Source organism: Suricata suricatta, chromosome 8 (genome assembly GCF_006229205.1).
Source record: "Suricata suricatta isolate VVHF042 chromosome 8, meerkat_22Aug2017_6uvM2_HiC, whole genome shotgun sequence".
Classification (NCBI taxonomy): domain Eukaryota; kingdom Metazoa; phylum Chordata; class Mammalia; order Carnivora; family Herpestidae; genus Suricata; species Suricata suricatta.
The window spans coordinates 115,316,984-115,334,312 of record NC_043707.1 but is presented as its reverse complement, the minus strand read 5'-3'; the positions used below and the strand labels follow the sequence as shown (position 1 = coordinate 115,334,312).

The 17,329-nt window shown below is 39.9% G+C and overlaps 1 protein-coding gene across 3 annotated transcripts in view; it reads right to left on the bottom strand.

Annotated features, from left to right (window-relative positions):
• The window catches only part of KIAA0319L (KIAA0319 like), a 94,907-nt gene that overhangs the window by 24,332 nt on the left and 53,246 nt on the right, over nt 1-17,329 (bottom strand). For all 3 annotated transcript variants that reach the window (XM_029948819.1, XM_029948818.1, XM_029948820.1), the window contains exons 4-9: nt 12,100-12,346; nt 9,688-9,789; nt 7,004-7,101; nt 3,396-3,483; nt 2,083-2,175; nt 135-267 (exon numbers count right to left, since the gene is read on the bottom strand). In XM_029948819.1, coding sequence (XP_029804679.1) covers nt 135-267; nt 2,083-2,175; nt 3,396-3,483; nt 7,004-7,101; nt 9,688-9,789; nt 12,100-12,346 — 761 coding nt within the window. The remainder of the gene's footprint in view (nt 1-134; nt 268-2,082; nt 2,176-3,395; nt 3,484-7,003; nt 7,102-9,687; nt 9,790-12,099; nt 12,347-17,329) is intronic.

Here is a 17,329-nt window from a genome sequence, read left to right as displayed (position 1 = left end):
AACTAATGGAGCCGAAGGCTGTATCATCAACAAAATCTATAATGACTTTGATATGTCAGAATTACTCTTGGAGGAACATAAAACCCACAAGGGAAAAACACAGCCTAAGGTAAAGTTGAAGGATCCTAATTTACCTGAAAGTGTAGTTCCCAGGGACGAGCTTACTTAGTTTTAATATGGCCGTATCTTCAGAAATCTTCTCTTCTCTCAGAGGTCCCTTAAGTTCTTCCCAATGGTACTGGACGATTTTATCATCATCAGTGCTTTCTTGACCAGAAAGAAACATCAGTTACAACAGGAAAGCACTGGGTCTCAGCACTTATCTGGCTTCCACAAACCAGGGCAACTACCCAGAGAGGTGAGGCTAGGAAAACGTCATGAAACTACAAACTATCTCTCCAGAGTGTTTCTTCCCTAGGAACACTGGGTCATTCTGTCTCTCTATGAATATTCCACTGTGTAGTTTTCCAAGGACTCTAATACAGGCAGCCTCTGGTTAAAATGCTACTGTATGAAAAAAGGAAAATCAAAAAATTCTTAAATATGTGAAAAGATACTCAACCTCACTTAAAAATAAGAGAAATGCAAATTTAAATTACACTTCAAGTACTATTTTTTTAACCTATCCAATTAGTAAAAACCAAAGTTTCATAACACATTATGGGTAAAGGTGTGGGTCAAGGCCCTCTGGCAAGTCATGGTGGACTTATGAGATACACCCTCCATAAAGAGAGCAATTTAGCAAAATTTATCTTTGCCCTTGCAATTCCTCTTTGAGGAATCTACCTTTCAGGTATATTTGCACGTGCGTTAAAGGTCATGCTTACAAGATTATCCATGGCAATGTTCTTTGTGATAGCAAAAGACCAAAAAATAACCTAATGGTCATCAACAGAGTTTGAATGAAAACAAGTATAGTCATACAATGACATTATATAGCCATGTAATGGAAGGCTATGTAATCATTAAGAGAAAAATAAATGAAACACTATAACATGTACTGACTCAGAAAAATTCTCCAACCTAGAGAAACAAACATTGGATGTAAGAATGTGTGTTATGTGTTATCATCAAGACTGTATATGTATTTTCTTACATATGCATAGAATGCTTCTAGGAAGACCATAAAATACCATTGATAGTCTGGAGAAAAACTGGATAGCTGGAAGACAGGGATGGTAGTGACTCTACTCTTTATGCTTTTCCTTACTATTTAACACTGACCTATTCAAAAATATAAAGTAAAATGGTACCACGTGAACCCTCTGTACTGCTCTCACAAGTGCTTCTTCCTGTTTCCCTCCCCTCTTCGCCTACTATTCTCCCACCCTCCTCTTCTTGCCAGTGACACAAATGAGATGTTTAACCTTGCCAGAGATTCCTCTGCTAGTGCTATGATGGCATCCGCCAAACACCACTGTTGGTGCCAAGACAATCAGGGTACTGGGGACTTAAGAAGTCTCCAAGGAAACCACGCAAACTCTGGTGAGATGACAGGTCTGAAACCTCCTTCACACGCAGCCAGGAAAAGTGGCAGAGAGCCCAAAGCCTTCTCATGCCACCCATCTGGGGACACAACTCTGAAGGGTGCAATGTTGACGAGCCTGCCTGAGGCATGGAGCACACTCTGCGAGCCTCTCCAGGAGGGGGCTGGCAAGAACCTTGTTAGGCAGTGAGGGCTCGGGGAGAGCTCGGCAGTCAAGACCCTCAGTTACTTATCTTGCTATGAGAGGAAGGAGCTTTGTTTCCATAGCTGAGAATGGCAACTCTATCTAAGCAAATTTGAAAACCAGCAAGTTTCATACTAAAATAATGCAAAGTATATGCATAATTCAACTTTCTTACCATCTCAAGAGAGCAGAAATATTATTTCAAACAAACCACATGGGGATTTTAAACGGGGCCTGTCTTGTTTCTTACTTCCTAATCATTTGCTTGAGATGGTTAGTCTTCCCATAACATGGTCAAGAAGATGGGCCTACACAGAACGCAGACAGTTGGCCCTGAATCTTCTAGCAAACTTTTCTATCATAGTTGACAGTGAATGCTTTTCTAAAACATCATGCCTAGACAAATACTCACGGCTGCCATCAATGACTGTAGAAGTGGTTGGCAGAGAGATCTCCTGGAACTGTGGTGACACAATGGCAACTGGAGGTCGATTCTTACGAGGCTCTGCAGGTAAATGACCCAGAAGAAATTGGAAGAGGGGCTTTATAAATTAGAGGAGGAGCAGGCCTGTGAGAATGGATTATAAATCAGCTTCCATTACATAACTGACTTATTGGTTGCAGCATCACCAAATGGGAAAGTCCCAAGACCAGGCTGCCATTCTACCATAAGATCCCTGGAAGTGTTAAAGCCTCTTCCAAGCCTGACCACTCCTAAGACCATGCCTTGTGCACACTTTTAATGCTTGTGTGCTGTCTTGTTCGTGAAAAGTACTGCAGCAGCACAAGTTGAGTAGAGGGGGACAGCAAACAAGCTCTGTGCAACAAAGGCTTTGGCAAGCAAACTATCCCTGGGCATGGACTGTGCTGAAAAGACAACAGGGGATTTCTCAACCATCCCTGAGCTGATCGTGTGTGAGGTGACTAGCCCTGAGTGACGAGAGGGCCACAAACCACACTGTCCACCCAAGTGGCTGTGAGCTACAAACCCAGTGGCCTTTTCTTTGAGAAATAATCCAACAGTCTTGATGTTAAACACATTTTGAAGAAAGTGAAAGGATTATCATGGCTACAAAGTTCAAGGGACAAACAGAAAATCTATTACCAACAAAGACAGAAAATAGTATTAAGACTTTGTGCCAATGCATGTGTCATTGTCCAACTTCCCCCAAATTTCCCTGAAAATGCAAAACAAGATACTTTGCTATTGCACTGTAATTTACCAATGGTGGATCACTTAAAAAGAATGACAGGATTTGGTTTCCAAGGTGAAAGAAGACTGGCAAGGTTTAAATGAGGAATTCTGTGTGCAAAACCCGTATCTGGAAAGGTATCAAAAAGAGCCAGCCATTTGGCTGATTCTCCTTCTACATACTTCTCCCAAGTTCCTGGCTTTCTTGTATCTCTTAATCACAACACATGGTCCTCTCTCAGCACGACCTACTTGGAGAAGTAGTTCTCAGACAAACAGACTATTGCTCAGGCCATACTGCGTTGGGGGCCACGTGACAACTGTTTCTCCGCCCAGCCAAATGTTCCAACTAGAACCAAAGCATCACTCTACTGCCTTAATCTTTTACTATACTGAAATAGGGATTGCCCAGTGAACATATTAAAAAAAAAAAAAAAGAATGGGAATTAAAAACCCCTCAAATCAAATCCCCCATCTTTGGGAATCCTGCAGAGGGAGCAATGGAGACCTGGCCAGGGGTCGGAAACACATACCTGGTTTTACTGTCACGTTCACATAGCCCTCCCCGTGGCCATTCTGACCATCTACAATCACTCTGAATTCATACAGGCCTGGAGTAAGCTGCAGAAGTGAGGGAAGATCTCTTAGACAACCACAAAGAACAGCAATTCTATGTAAAATAACATATACATCTGGACTTTCCATGCTGATACTGCACTCTCTTTTTGTACTGCTTCCAAAATGGAGAAAGTGAACTAGCTGAGGAGATGAAACAATGAATTATAAACAAAAAAAACCATAGCTTTTAATGTGAATTTTATTACTAGCTCACTCTAGAACAACAAAAGGGAATCCAATATCTCTATACTCCCATTTTCTTTTCAGAAGAACATTAAGGGCCCAACCATCCTATCTCACAGAGTTATGAAATTAAAATAATCATCTGAGCAAAGAAAACCATTTTGTAAAAATACCAAATAGCTCCCACATACCTGAATACTTCCCCCTCTTGATTTCTACTTACTGTATAAACATAATAAAAAATAAAGAAAATAACCCACAATCCCACTGTCCTAACACATCAGGTAACCACATTTCTCCTCCTTCCATCCTTGACCACATACAAAAAAATAGTTTTTAAGGAGTTTATTCATTCAACAAACATTTCTTGAGAAGCACTTAGTACTGGACATTATCCTAGGCTTGGGATTTGGAGATGAGTAAGATAAGATCACTACCTTCGAGGATCGGGACTTTCAGGGTCCAGTTAAAATCAACAAAGCTTTTTTTGTTGTTGTTATTATTTTGTGTCTTTTATTAACCCATATATAATTCCTTGTCTTCCAGATTATTGAAGCAATAGGTCAGACAACATTTACCACAAAAATGCCAGTCAAAGTGGCTAGTGATGAAAACTTCAGCACTACATGCATCTAAAAGGCACTCCAGATGAAGGCGATGGATTTTGCCATTCTCATCCACCTTACGGTATTTCCGGACAGCCAGTTTAACCTTCTTTTATGCTTATTCTTCTTGGGAGTGGTGTAAGACTTCTACTTCCTTTTCCTTTCTTCCTTTCTTTTTTTTTTTAATGTTTATATTTATTTTTGAGAGAAAGAAAAAAGAGAACACAAGCAGGGGAAGGGCAGAGACAGAGAGGGAGACAGAGAATCCTAAGCAGTCTGCACTGTCAGCACAGAGTCTGATGCAGGGCTTGATCCCACAAAGCAGAGATCATGACCTGAGCTGAAATCAGGGGTCAGACACTTAACCTACTGAGCCACCCAGGCTTCCCACTTCTTCCTTTTCTTAGCACCACCATGAAGTCGCAACAAAAGAGGAAGAGTGGATTCCTTTTGAACGCTGCAGTCACAGTATGCCAATCTTCCAGTTGCTTGCCAGAGATCAGTCTCTGCTGATCAGGAGGAATTTCTTCCTTATCCTGAATCTTGGCCTTTACATTTTCTATTGTATCCAAGGGTTCAACCTCGAGAGTGATGGTCTTCCTCCTATGGGTTTTCATGAAAATCTGCAACTTGGCGGTGGTTCCACTGCAGATGGTGGATTGAAAAGAGAAACCTGCATCAAGCTTTTTATTATTCTTTCTTCTGTTCATTTAACATGAACACTTTCTGTATTATAACAGTCTTTTTAATGGTCATTTTAATAGCTGCGGAAGAGTACAGGAGTAAATGTGTCATACCACATAAGCATTCCACACTGTTGGATATTTGGGTTGTTTCCAGATCTTTACTATTATAACTAATGCTGTGATGAACATCATTCAGACAAATGAGTTTTTTCCTTTCTTCTGAATTATTCTCTTTGAGAACATGCTAATTGACTAGTGTTTCTGACGTTTTTCTTCTTGAAGAGCTCTTCTTCCTTGGCTTTCACTTCTCTGCCCACACCTTATTTCCTTCAGTTTCTTCTTCATTCCACACCTTTAAGGACAGTGTTCCCCAGGATTCTAACTGCAACCTGTGTATTTCTTCACTGTACACGCTCTCCCTGGATGCTCATCTATTACCATGGAGTCAATGTCATCTCTTTGAGGCTGCTGTGCAGATTTCTCTCTCTAGCCCAGATCTGCGTCCTGCTCTCTAGTTCCTGATCCCAGCTACTTCCTGGACACTTCCACTTGGATGTTTCACAGGTACCTCAAACTCGCTCTGTCCAAAAATAATTTCATCATCCACAAACCTCACCAAACTTGCTTCTCTTTCTGTGTTCCTCATTTCAGTGAGTATCACCACAGTCATACCAACATCTATCCAGGTGCCTAAGCCAAAAGGCTAGAATTATCCTAGACTTTTCTTCCCCAATACCACCACTGATTTAACTGATCACCAGTTCTAATTGAGTTGACCTCCATCTAATGTTTCTCAAATCCACTCACTTCTCTCTATTCACACTGCCAACACCTTAGATTTCAACCATCATGGTGCAGGTGTTAAAAGCAAGAGCTTCGGGAATAGAAAGTTCTAGTTCAAATCTACCATTTAATAACACCATAAACTTTGGCTAAACCATTTTATTTTTCTATTTTAGTTCTGTCATTTGTAAAACAGATATCAATATCTACATGTTAGGGTTGTTATGAAGATAAAATGAAATAAATGCACAAAACAATTAGCGCTATGTCTGGCACATGGCAGGAGCTCAGCAGGTGATCTTTAAGTTTTTATTTATTTAGTTTTTTTGGGGTGACTGGGTGGCTCAGTCAGTTGAGCATCTGACTTTGATTCTGAACTCAGGTCATGATCCCAGGGTTGTGGGATCAAGCCCTGTGTCAGGCTCTGCACTGAGTGTGGAGTGTGGAGCCTGCTTGGGATTCTCTTTCTTTCTCTCCCTCTACCCTGTTTCCCCGCTCGTGCTTACTTTCTCTAATAAAAAAAATTTTTAATAAAATTTTATTTCCCTTTTTCCCCACATTTTCTCTCTATTTGGCCCAGTGGACATATTGCTTCCCCTGCATGTGGTATCGGCACTCCATCCTTTACCCCCCACTCCACCATGACCCAGCCAGGCAAACTCTAAGAAATCGAACTCCCCAGGGCTTCAATATCCCCTACACTGACCTAGTGCATCCCCTGTTACAATTGCCTACTTCTGTTCAATATCACCTATGAGACTCTATTGTCCTTGAATGTGAAGATTTTGATCAGTTCACTGATAAATCCCCAATGCCTGACATATAACTAGTATATGATGAACAGTTGAAGAAAAGAGAATGAATGAATGAATGAGTGAATGAGCTTGCTTGGCCAAAGAATACGAACATTTTCATGGTTCTTAATAACTACAGTGAATCCCAAAAAAGACTGAGCCAATTTACACAGTCTTATGGCCACAAAAAACTCAGCTTATCTCCCAAATTCTAAAATCCTTATGTTACCCTTAAAAGCTGTTTAGTGTATATTTTCAGCTATCACCACCATGCTTATACAGTCTTCTCACCATAAATGAACATTTGAGAATCATACACTAACAAATACTGGATGTCAGCCAGACTTTTGGAGGATTCACTTCTGAAAGATTGTTCCTGATTTAAGTGTGAACACAAAATTCTACATCACACATTTTAGAAAATGGTCAGCGGCTCTACCCTGGCCCTGCAAATGAGAGAAGGCAAATTCACCTTGGATAGTTTGAGGATCTGGGAATGTTTCCCTTCCATCTCTCCACTGTAGTCTTCAGGATGAGTAATCAGCTGCCAGTCGTAGGTGTAGGTTTCTCCTATAGAAGGGCAGTTACAAAAATCATGAAAACACACACCTACACACAAAGAGGGCAGCCACACATCCTGCCAATAACAAATCTCTTTTAAATCTTGACAAGGCCTTAGTTTTTAAGATTCCACCCCAAAGCCTATAGGAAAAACCAAATGTTTCGTTGAAAGAAAGGGCGGATTCTGCTGACTCAGCTACAGTCAGGGCTTCTTCCACTCTCTCCCAGCAGTGCTCTTTCTGCCCCACACCCACCCTCCCTTTGAGAGAGGCCAATTCTCCCTCAAAACACCAGGTTGCTCATGGTGTGGTATCACAGGAAAAATACATGCCCTACCAACCACTACAGATGAACTTACTGGGAACAAAGGCCATTTTCTTGCAAAACTTCTTTTGCAACAAAGAACAGCAATGACTTCTAAATAACATGGTTCAAAAATAGCTTTTTTACAGAGTGCTAACAATGCTTGTCTCACTGAGGTCATCACACCCTGGTGAGTTAAAAGAGCTACTTCATTCCTGCTGAGCTAAATAACACACTGCAGAAGATGGTAGGGGATGGCCCATTTAAAACAGGCCCCACTGAAATTAATTAAGATCAAATGAAGCATTAAATGGTCCATTTGTAGCTCAGACTGGGGATCCTGTTATCTAAATGGAATCCCTCCTTCATGAAAGTGGTCTTAAATTTGGAGTGGGGTGGGGAACGACATTCACGCCTGGCTAGGGAAGGAAGGCTTAGTTTATGTTACTACTCAAAAGGAAAAAAGAAAAAAACCTCAAAAGCATAAGAGAGAAAGGCCAAATCTAATTCCAAGAAAGCCTTCATCTGAAGACCAGATTTTATTTTACAACCTGAGATACAAGATCTATTGCTCTTCCTTCCACTCCAAAATACTAGTTCTGTGTTGGCCAGCTGTCAGCCCTGGGCAGCTCTCAAAGACGTACTCTGCAGAAGTCAGGTTGGGTGAGAAGCAGGAAAGCAACAGCAGCAGTGGGACTGGTGCTAAGAGATGACATTTCTTCCAACTGTGATTGGAAATTTTTTTTTTCCACAGAAAACAGACTCACACTAGTTTAGGAACTGACAATTTCATAATATTTAAGGCTGGCAATGCAATTACAAGAAAGGACAATATTCCTAGGCCAGAAAAGCTTGGGGGATGCATTATGTCCTACAGCCAGAAACTTGCCCAAGGGTGGGAACAACTGAGGACAGGTCTGCTAGACAGAATGCTGATTTAAATGATTTGGGGTAGTGGTTTTCAAACCATGCCTCCGGAACCCCAGAGGGATCCTGAGAGGCGCTTCAGGGACTGCCACAGGGGAGGCAGGGGAGGAAGAGTAGGCAGAACTGGTCCTATTCATCTGTCCCCAACCTTTGGCAGTCTGAAACCATTCATCTCACGTATCTGATAACGGCTGAGCAACTCATGGAGAGGAGAGGTGAAAAGAATCTGTTTCTCAACCTCTGTGTTTTGGAATACTGATCTACAAGGTGACAGCAACTCACAGACAAGTACATGCAAACAGGGGTTAGACAGGAAGATAAGGCAGAACCCAGCTGCCTTTACAAAACAGTGGAGGCAACTGCAGCTCAAGGCTGTTCTTTCCTCACCTCCGTCTTCAAAGGTCACCCAATTCATTCACCTTAACATACCACCAGAGCAGGGAAGGGAAAACTTCTCTGGAGAAAGTTGGAATGAACTAATAACTTGAGGGCAAAAATATAGAACAGAGAGGGCAGTTAGGTTCTGGAAAATAACTTTTGCATAAATACACTATTTGGTATCAGGCCTACTAGAAAGCAGGACGGCAGTATAGGACAGGTGTACGCGTACCTAAGATGGGAACATAAACCCAATGCAACCATCTTCCAGCAAAGTATGCTTCACTATTGTCACAGAAAGTTTTAAGAAGTGCATATATGTTTCTAAGTCAAATTTTGGTCTATCAACATATACTTCAAAGGTGAAAGGGATAGTCATAGTATAAAAGTTTTCTTAAATAATGAATGAATCATTCCCTAATTTATACATTTTATAAACCTGAATTTTATTTATCACATTGGGTTTGTCTTTTTTTTAATGTCAAATCTATATTCGCAGTAGTCTTGAATAACTTCTCTACAAGTTCTATATCTACTATTTAGTAGTTTAGACAAAATAAATAGGTTAACCTAGTCTAAGTTTCCTCCTCTTTAAATGGGTACAACACAACCTCCATTTAATGAGCTCCAGCTATATGCTAGGCACACACTGAAGCAGGTCCCTTAAATGCCATCTCATTTTGCCCTTAAAATAACCTCATAAAGTAGAAATTATCCTCATTTTACTAAGAAAGAAATGGAAACTTAAAAAGAATTTGCTTAAAACCACTCAGCTAATGACCAGCTGAGCTGGGATCTGAACCAGGCTTGACATCAAAGCCCATGATTTTAAACACTGTATTACACTGTCTTTTGCATCAGATAAATATTTGTGCATGTGAATACCATATTCTGTTCTCACAGGTCTCTTGCAATGAGTAAATGAGTTAAGGTATGTAAATATCATTATAAATTAAAACATTATCCAAATGTAAGGGGATGTTTTACCTTCAAGTGGTTCTTGAAGAACAAATGCATTTAACTGAACTTCATTTTTAGGCAGGGTGATCTGGACACTCTTTCCAGCAGATACCACCAGTTCCTTTATAACTAGAAACAAAGAAAATATACAATACATAAGAAATTAGATCCAGACTATCTCGTTTCTCTCCCTCCTTTTGGGGCCCAATTTCTTTTATAAACAATATTCAGCTATTCCCTTTATTTCCTCATTATTTATCTACTCTCTAATCCCCTGAAATTTGATTCTGCCCCCACTTTTCCCCTGATAAAGATCTTTTGAGGTCATCAACAAACTGGTCCATAGCAAATCTAATAGCTCTTCCTCAACTCACATACTTTACTTCTGTAGCATCTAATTATGCTGACTGCCTCGTTATTAAAACTCTGGTTATCATGACACCATACTGTTCTACTTTTATTCCTTGTTCTCTGAGTTTTCCCCTACTGTATTTTAACTAGTCTGTCCCTAAGCCCTCTTTATATAGTACTTTCCAGAGTTCAATGATCAAAGTTCCAGTGTCTCAAGGATCATCTTTATGTTGATAAATAACTTTCTAATCAAATACACCTAATAACATTCCTAGAAGAAATGCCAAATATTGATCATGAAGCTAGCCTTAATAATTTCTTTCTATTCCAACTGCTACAAACATAGAGTTAGGCTATTGCAAGAATCTTAACTGGTCTTCCTTCTGCTAACACTCCCCACTGTAATCCATTCTGTCTTCTTTAAATACTACTCCCACCAGGTTACTCTCCTACTTAAGGCTCCCCACTCCCACACCATGTTCAAGGCGAACTCCTAATCTGGCATTAGAGAACCATGATCATCTGATCACACTACCTCACCCTTCCTACCCAATTCTACCTCTGGCTATCCTCATTTTCCCTCTTGTGATCCATACAAGACATAGTCCCATCTTGGGGACTTAGCTAATGTTATTTCCTTCAACTGGGGTGCATGCTTTCTTTATTCTAAACCAGTACTTTGCTTCTAGCTTTAAACCAGTCTTCTCTCCAAGAAATCTTCCCAGACCATTTCAGTTCAAACTTATCTACTTCCTGAACTACTTAGCATTTCTGGAAACCCACATCTGCTAATAGGTATATACGGTCTTCATACTATTCAATAACTATTTCATACATGTCCAGATTTCTCAATCTTGATACTACTGACATTTTGGACCAGATAATTCTTTGTTGTGCGCGGTGGGGGGAACTGTCCTATGCACTGTAAGATCGTTAGCAGTATCCCAGGCTCCCACCCACTAGGTGTCTAGGGACACCTCCTCCATAATTGTAACAACCAAAAATATATGCAGGTTGTTAAGAACTACTATTATATAAATCTTATTTCTCTGACAACAACTGTCATTTGGCATGAGACCTAGGAACTAGAGAGCTTAAAGCAAACAAACAGCTGGTCCACCCGTATTTCAAGACTGGAGGGGTAAGAAGAACTTCTCAGACAAACATGAAATTTGAGATTTATCTGCTTGGGAATACTGCACTTGGGGAGAAAGGAAATCTTCCTTATGGAAGTATCAGCATTTAGAAACCATAGGAGGTTGAATAAGAACTCTCTGAAGTGACTTTAAAAAAAAAAGGAAAGCAAGAAAAGAAAAGAAAAGAAAAGAAAAGAAAAGAAAGAGAAACCACTATACTCAGAGTCTAATGGACAAAAATATAGTGTTCCTCAAATCCTTCACAATTACACCAAAAATTATAGGCATTCTGCCTGAACTCAAAAATTACTTTAATGCCTCAGAATTGAAACCTCAAAATTTCAGGTTATAACCACCACGAAAAAAGACCCTAGGAAATAAAAAATCAGCAAAAATTCATTTTCACTGGCTTCACTTCACCCTGTTACCTTTTCAGGGGATAAATAGTTTCCTTGATTAACCACTTCCTCCTAATACATTAGAACAGCATTCATGAAGCACAGACTTGTTAAGGCAACACTCCTTATATATTTCCTTCCTATGGATTGCTTTAAAAATAAAGATCCTGCCAAAATCAGAGAGACAAGTAACTGACCTACAATCAGCCATTCAGAAGGCAAATAGGTACATAGATCCAAGTGTCTTCCCACTGGCTTCTGTTTGTTTCCTTGAACATCACTTAATTCAATCTCCTGCCTTTTAGTCCCTAGCACAGTGGATTCCGGCTCTGGGCAAAAGAGACTTATAAATTCCCATAGGCTGGGGCCTGTTGAAAAAAGGATGGAGAGCCCCAAGCCCCATGATTACAGATATAAAGACAGGATTGTTTTTTTCTCTAATCTACAGCACTCAAAAGTCTTGCCTCCCTCCTTTCCTTGCAGTAAAGGAGACACTGTGATCAAATGCTCTACGTTTCCATTTTATCTCCAAGGGCAGAAGCAAAGGGCCTCACCTGGGTATGGTGTTGAGGTGCTCTGGAAAGAGGCCTGGGGGCTAGGGGTGGCATAACTGTAGGAGGGAGCCGCTGGCAGAGGGGTAACAATCTGGACTCTCCCAGGGCTTTTTACATGCTGAGTGCTAGGCGTAGCACCAGGATCCTCTGACGTCTCAGGCCGGACTGACACATTCTTTGACCAACCAGGAGTCTCCGCAGTCAGGACTGTGGTTAAGGGGCTGGAAATTACAACTGCTTTGTGGACCTAAAGAAATGCAAACATTCACTTGAATAGGCAAAAGTTATACAGCCAGTTTCTTAGGTCACGTCTCATAAAATAATTACACGTTATATGTTATTAATGAAAAATACAAAACTGTCAAAAATATTAAATAATCTCGCCACCCAAACTGGTTTTCAAAAGTTGTCAATCTTCCCAGTCTTTTATACTATGCAAAAAGATTTGCTTAAAACAAAATAGTCATAATCATTCTATGCATACTCTTTTATCTTCTTTTCTCAACATTTATTTTAAATCTTTCTACAAATACTCCTTAAGCACTTATGGAACAGGGGTTGTGGAACCAAAAAGAAGACAGAATAGCTGTGCTCAACAAGTGCACAGTCTAGCAGGAGAGAGAACAAAAGAACATAACAAGCCAAAATGATAAATACACCTATAAAAATTACAATGAGCCAAAAAAGCATGGTCTGAAGTGTACTTATCTCCACTGTTGGAGAGGGAGCATGTGAAGGACAGTTTCAATAAATAAATAAAGGCTTTTTCTAGAGGATAGTCCTAAGCTGAGTTTAAAAAGGTAAACAGTTGTTTACTAGGCAAAAGGCTGAGGGAAGAGAGAATATATGTATAGGAAATGAGACTGACATGGCTTGTACTGGGAACAGAGAGTCATAAGCAAGGTGAGAGGTAGGAAGTAATGGAGGATGAGGATGAGCCAGACTAAAGAAGACATGTGCTATTTTCAGGTACCAGGTAATGCTGAGCAATTATAGTGTTGTAGACAAGGAAGTGACAAGGTCAGGTTTCTGTCTTAAATGGATCATTCAGGTTGCTACATCATGTAAGGGTGTGAAAAACTAAGACAACAGCAGAAATACCACTTAGGAAGGTACTGCATTCATCCAAATGAGAAATGATGAGTGGCTACACAAAGCTGGTAGTTTGGATTTTTTTTTTAACCAATTGAATTAAGAGTGTATTTTACATAAAGTAAACTGCATGCTTTTAAAGTGTATAGGACTATGAGTTTTAAAAAGGGTATATACCCAGGTAACCACAATCAAGAGAGAAACCATTTCTGTCAGCCCCAAAAGTTGGTTTATTCCCCTTTGCAGTAAATTCCTGACTCCACCCTCAGGCTCAGGCAACCACTGATTTGTCTCCATTAGCTATTTGGGGCTTTCTTGTAGTCCATATAAAATGAATCTATTTTTGTTCACACGCTATTTTTGTTTCTGGCTGCTTTCACTCAACATATTTTAAAGATTCATCCAGGGAGGGGCACCTGAATGGCTCAGTTGGTTGAGCATCTGACTTCAGCTCAGGTCATGATCTTGCAGTCTGTGAGTTCAAGCCTCGTGTCAGGCTCTGTGCTGACAGCTCAGCTGGAGCCTGCTTCAGGATTCTGTGTCTCCCTCTCTGTCTCTGTCCCCTCCCCACTCATGCTCTGTCTGTCTCTCTCTCAAAAATAAATAAAACATTAAAAAAAAAAAGATTCATCCATGTTATTCTGTGTATCAGTAATTCCTTCCTTTGTATTACTGAGTAATATACCATTTTAGAGATATACCAAACTTCATTTACACATTCATCTACTGATAGAGATTTTTAGTTCTCAGCTCTTATAAATAAATCTACTATAAATGTCTGAATACCAAAGTTTCTGTTAACATGTGTTTTAGTGAATTTGGGGCAAATACTCAGAAGTCTTTATTGCAGGTTACATATAAGTGTATGTTTAAGTTTATAAGAAACTATTAACTGTTGTCTAAAGTGGCTATCACAGTTTGCATGAGAATTCCAGGTGCTCCACAACCTCACCAAACCTGGGTATTCTCGGTCTTTTTATTTTTCATCATTCTAGTAGTATCTCACTGTGATTTAATTTGCATTTTTTGGATGACTAATGAGGCTGAATATTTTTTCATCTGTTTATTGGCCATATATTCTCTTTAGTGACATTCAAATCTTTGTCCATTCTTTTACTTTATTAAGGCATAACTGACATACAATAAACTGAACCTATTTAAAGTGTACAATGTGACAAATTTTACCATGTGCATACTTTGAAACCATCGCCACAATCAAAATAATGAGCATATCCATCACTTCCAAAGATTCTTCATGCTCCTTTGTAATCCCTTCTCCCAGCTTCCAGCCCTAAGCAACCACTGCTCTGCTTCCCTGTCACTACAGATTAGTTTGCTTCTTGTAGAATTTTATATGAACAGAATCACATTATATGTTCTCTTTTTGTCAGCTTCTTTCACCCAGTGAAATTATTTCACTGTTCATTCATGTTGGTGTCTGTATCAATACCTCTTCCTTTAGGATTGCTGAGCAGCATATATATTAATATACCACAATTTGTTTATTCACTCATCAATAGTTGGACATTTGGGCTGGTTCCAATTATTACAAACTGACCCGCTATAAATATTCCTCAATAAGTCTTTGTATGAACCAAATATCCTTTCATTTCTCTTGTGTAAATATCTGCAAGTAGAAGGCCTGTAGTAAGGGAGATATGCCTTTAACTTAAAAAAAAAATTACCAAACTATTTTCCAAAGTTGTTGTGTCATTATATAGTCCTACCACCAGTATGAGAATTCCAGTTGTTCTACAACCTTGCCAGAAACTGGTTTGGGAAGTCTTAAAAAGTTTAAACATTATGGGGGCGCCTGGGTGGCTCAATCAGTTAAGCAGCCAATTTCAGCTCGGGTCGTGATCTCACGGTTTGTGGGTTCGAGTCCACATCAGGCTCTGTGCTGATGGCTCAGAGCCTGGAGCCTGCTTCTGATTCTGTCTTTCTCTCTCTCTCTCTCTGACCCTCCCCCGTTCATGCTGTGTGTGTCTCTCTCTCTCTCAAAAATAAACAAACGTTAAAAAAATAATAATAATAAGTTTAGACATTATGGAGGTGTATAATGGCATCTTATTGTGGTTTTAATTTGCATTTTCCTAATTAATGATAAGTATCTTTTCATTCACTTATTGGACATTTTTATCCAATACTGTATCGGACTGTATGAATTCTTGGATGGATTATCTGTTCAAATCCTTTGCTTTATTATTAGTTTTCTAATTAAGTTATAAGAGCTCTTTATATATTCTAGAATATGACCTTTGTTAGGTATTTAATTTGCAAATATGTTTTCCCAGTCTGTAGCTTGCCTTTTCATTTTTGTTACTGGTGTCTTTTAAATAGCAAAAATTCCACCTCATGCTGATCAGAGTGGCTAAAATTAACAAATCAAGAGACTATAGATGCTGGCGAGGATGTGGACAAATGGGCACCCTCCTACACCGTTGGGGGCAATGTAAACTGGTGCAGCCAATCTGGAACACACTGTGAAGGTTCCTCAAAAAATAACAGTAGAACTCCCCTATGACCCAGCAATAGCACTGCTGAGGATTCACCCCAGAGATACAAAAGTACTGATGCATAGGGGCACATGTACCCCAATGTTCACAGCGGCACTTTCAACAATCGCCAAATCATGGAAAGAACCTAAATGTCCATCAACTGATGAATGGATCAAGAAGATGTGGTTTATATATACAATGGAGTACTACATGGCAATGAGAAAAATGAACTCTGGCCATTCATAGCAATGTGAATGGATCTCAAGGGGGTCATGCTAAGCAAAATAAGTCAGGCGGAAAAGGACAGATACCATATGTTTTCACTCATAGGTCTAACAGGAGAAACCTAACAGAGGACCATGGGGAGGGGAAGGGGGAAAAAGAGTTAGGGAGAGGGAGAGAGGCAAATCATGAGAGACCCTTGGATACTGAAAACAAACTGAGGGCTGAAGGGGGAGGGGGAAAGGAGAAGGGGGGGTGATGGTCATGGAGGAGGGCACTTGTGGGGAAAAGCACTGGGTGATATATGGAAACCAACTTGATAATAAACTATAAATTTAAAAAAACATAGCAAAAATTTATAATTTTAATTCTAAGTTATCTTTTTTTCTTTTATGATTCATGCTTTTAGTGATATTAATTTATTTATCTGGTGACAAGATCACAAAAGGGTTCTCCTGTGTTTTCTTCTGTTTGATAACTTTAGCTCTTAAATTCAGGTCTATGATCCATTTGGGCTAATTTTTCTGTAGAGTATGAGGTAAGGGTCAAGGCTCATGGTTTTCCATGTCACCCACTATCCAACTGTTCTAGCATTTATTTATTGAAAAGATTATCCTCTCCCCATGGACTTGCCTTGGCACATCAATTAACCATATTTGTGTGGGTCTATTTCTGGTCATTATTCTGTTTCACTAATTTAGTATATCTTTACACCAATACTACTGCTTTGATGACTGCAGCTTTACTGTAAGTCTTTTTTTTTTTTATAATAGTTTATTGTCAAGCTGGTTTCCATATAATACCCAGTGCTTCTCCCCCCAAGTGCCCCCCAACAATGACCATCACCACCTCCTTCCCTCCCCCTCCCCCTTCAGTCCATGGTTCGTTTTCAGTATTCAGTAGTCTCCCTTGATCTGTGTCCCTCACTCTTCCCCGCTCTCTTTCTCCCTTCCTCTCCCCATGGTCCCCTGCCAGGTCTCTCCTGTTAGACCTATGAATGCAAACATATGTTATCTATCCTTCTCTGCCTGACTTATTTCGCTTAGCATGACACCCTCAAGGTCCATCCACTTTGCTACAAATGGCCATATTTCATTCTTTCTCATTGCCATATAGTACTCCATTGTATATATATATATATATATATATACCACATCTTCTGCATAGGAGCACATGTACCCCAATGTTCATAGCGGCACTTTCTACAATAGCCAAATCATGGAAAGAGCCTAAATGTCCATCACCTGATGAATGGATCAAGCCTTTTTTTTTTTTTTTTTTTGAGAGAGAGAGAGAGACAGCGCGAGCAGGGGACGGTCCGAGAGAGAGGGAGACACAGAATCCAAGGCAGGCTCCAGGCTCTGAGCTGTCAGCACAGAGCCTTACGTGGTACGTGGTACTGTAAGTCTTAAATTTAC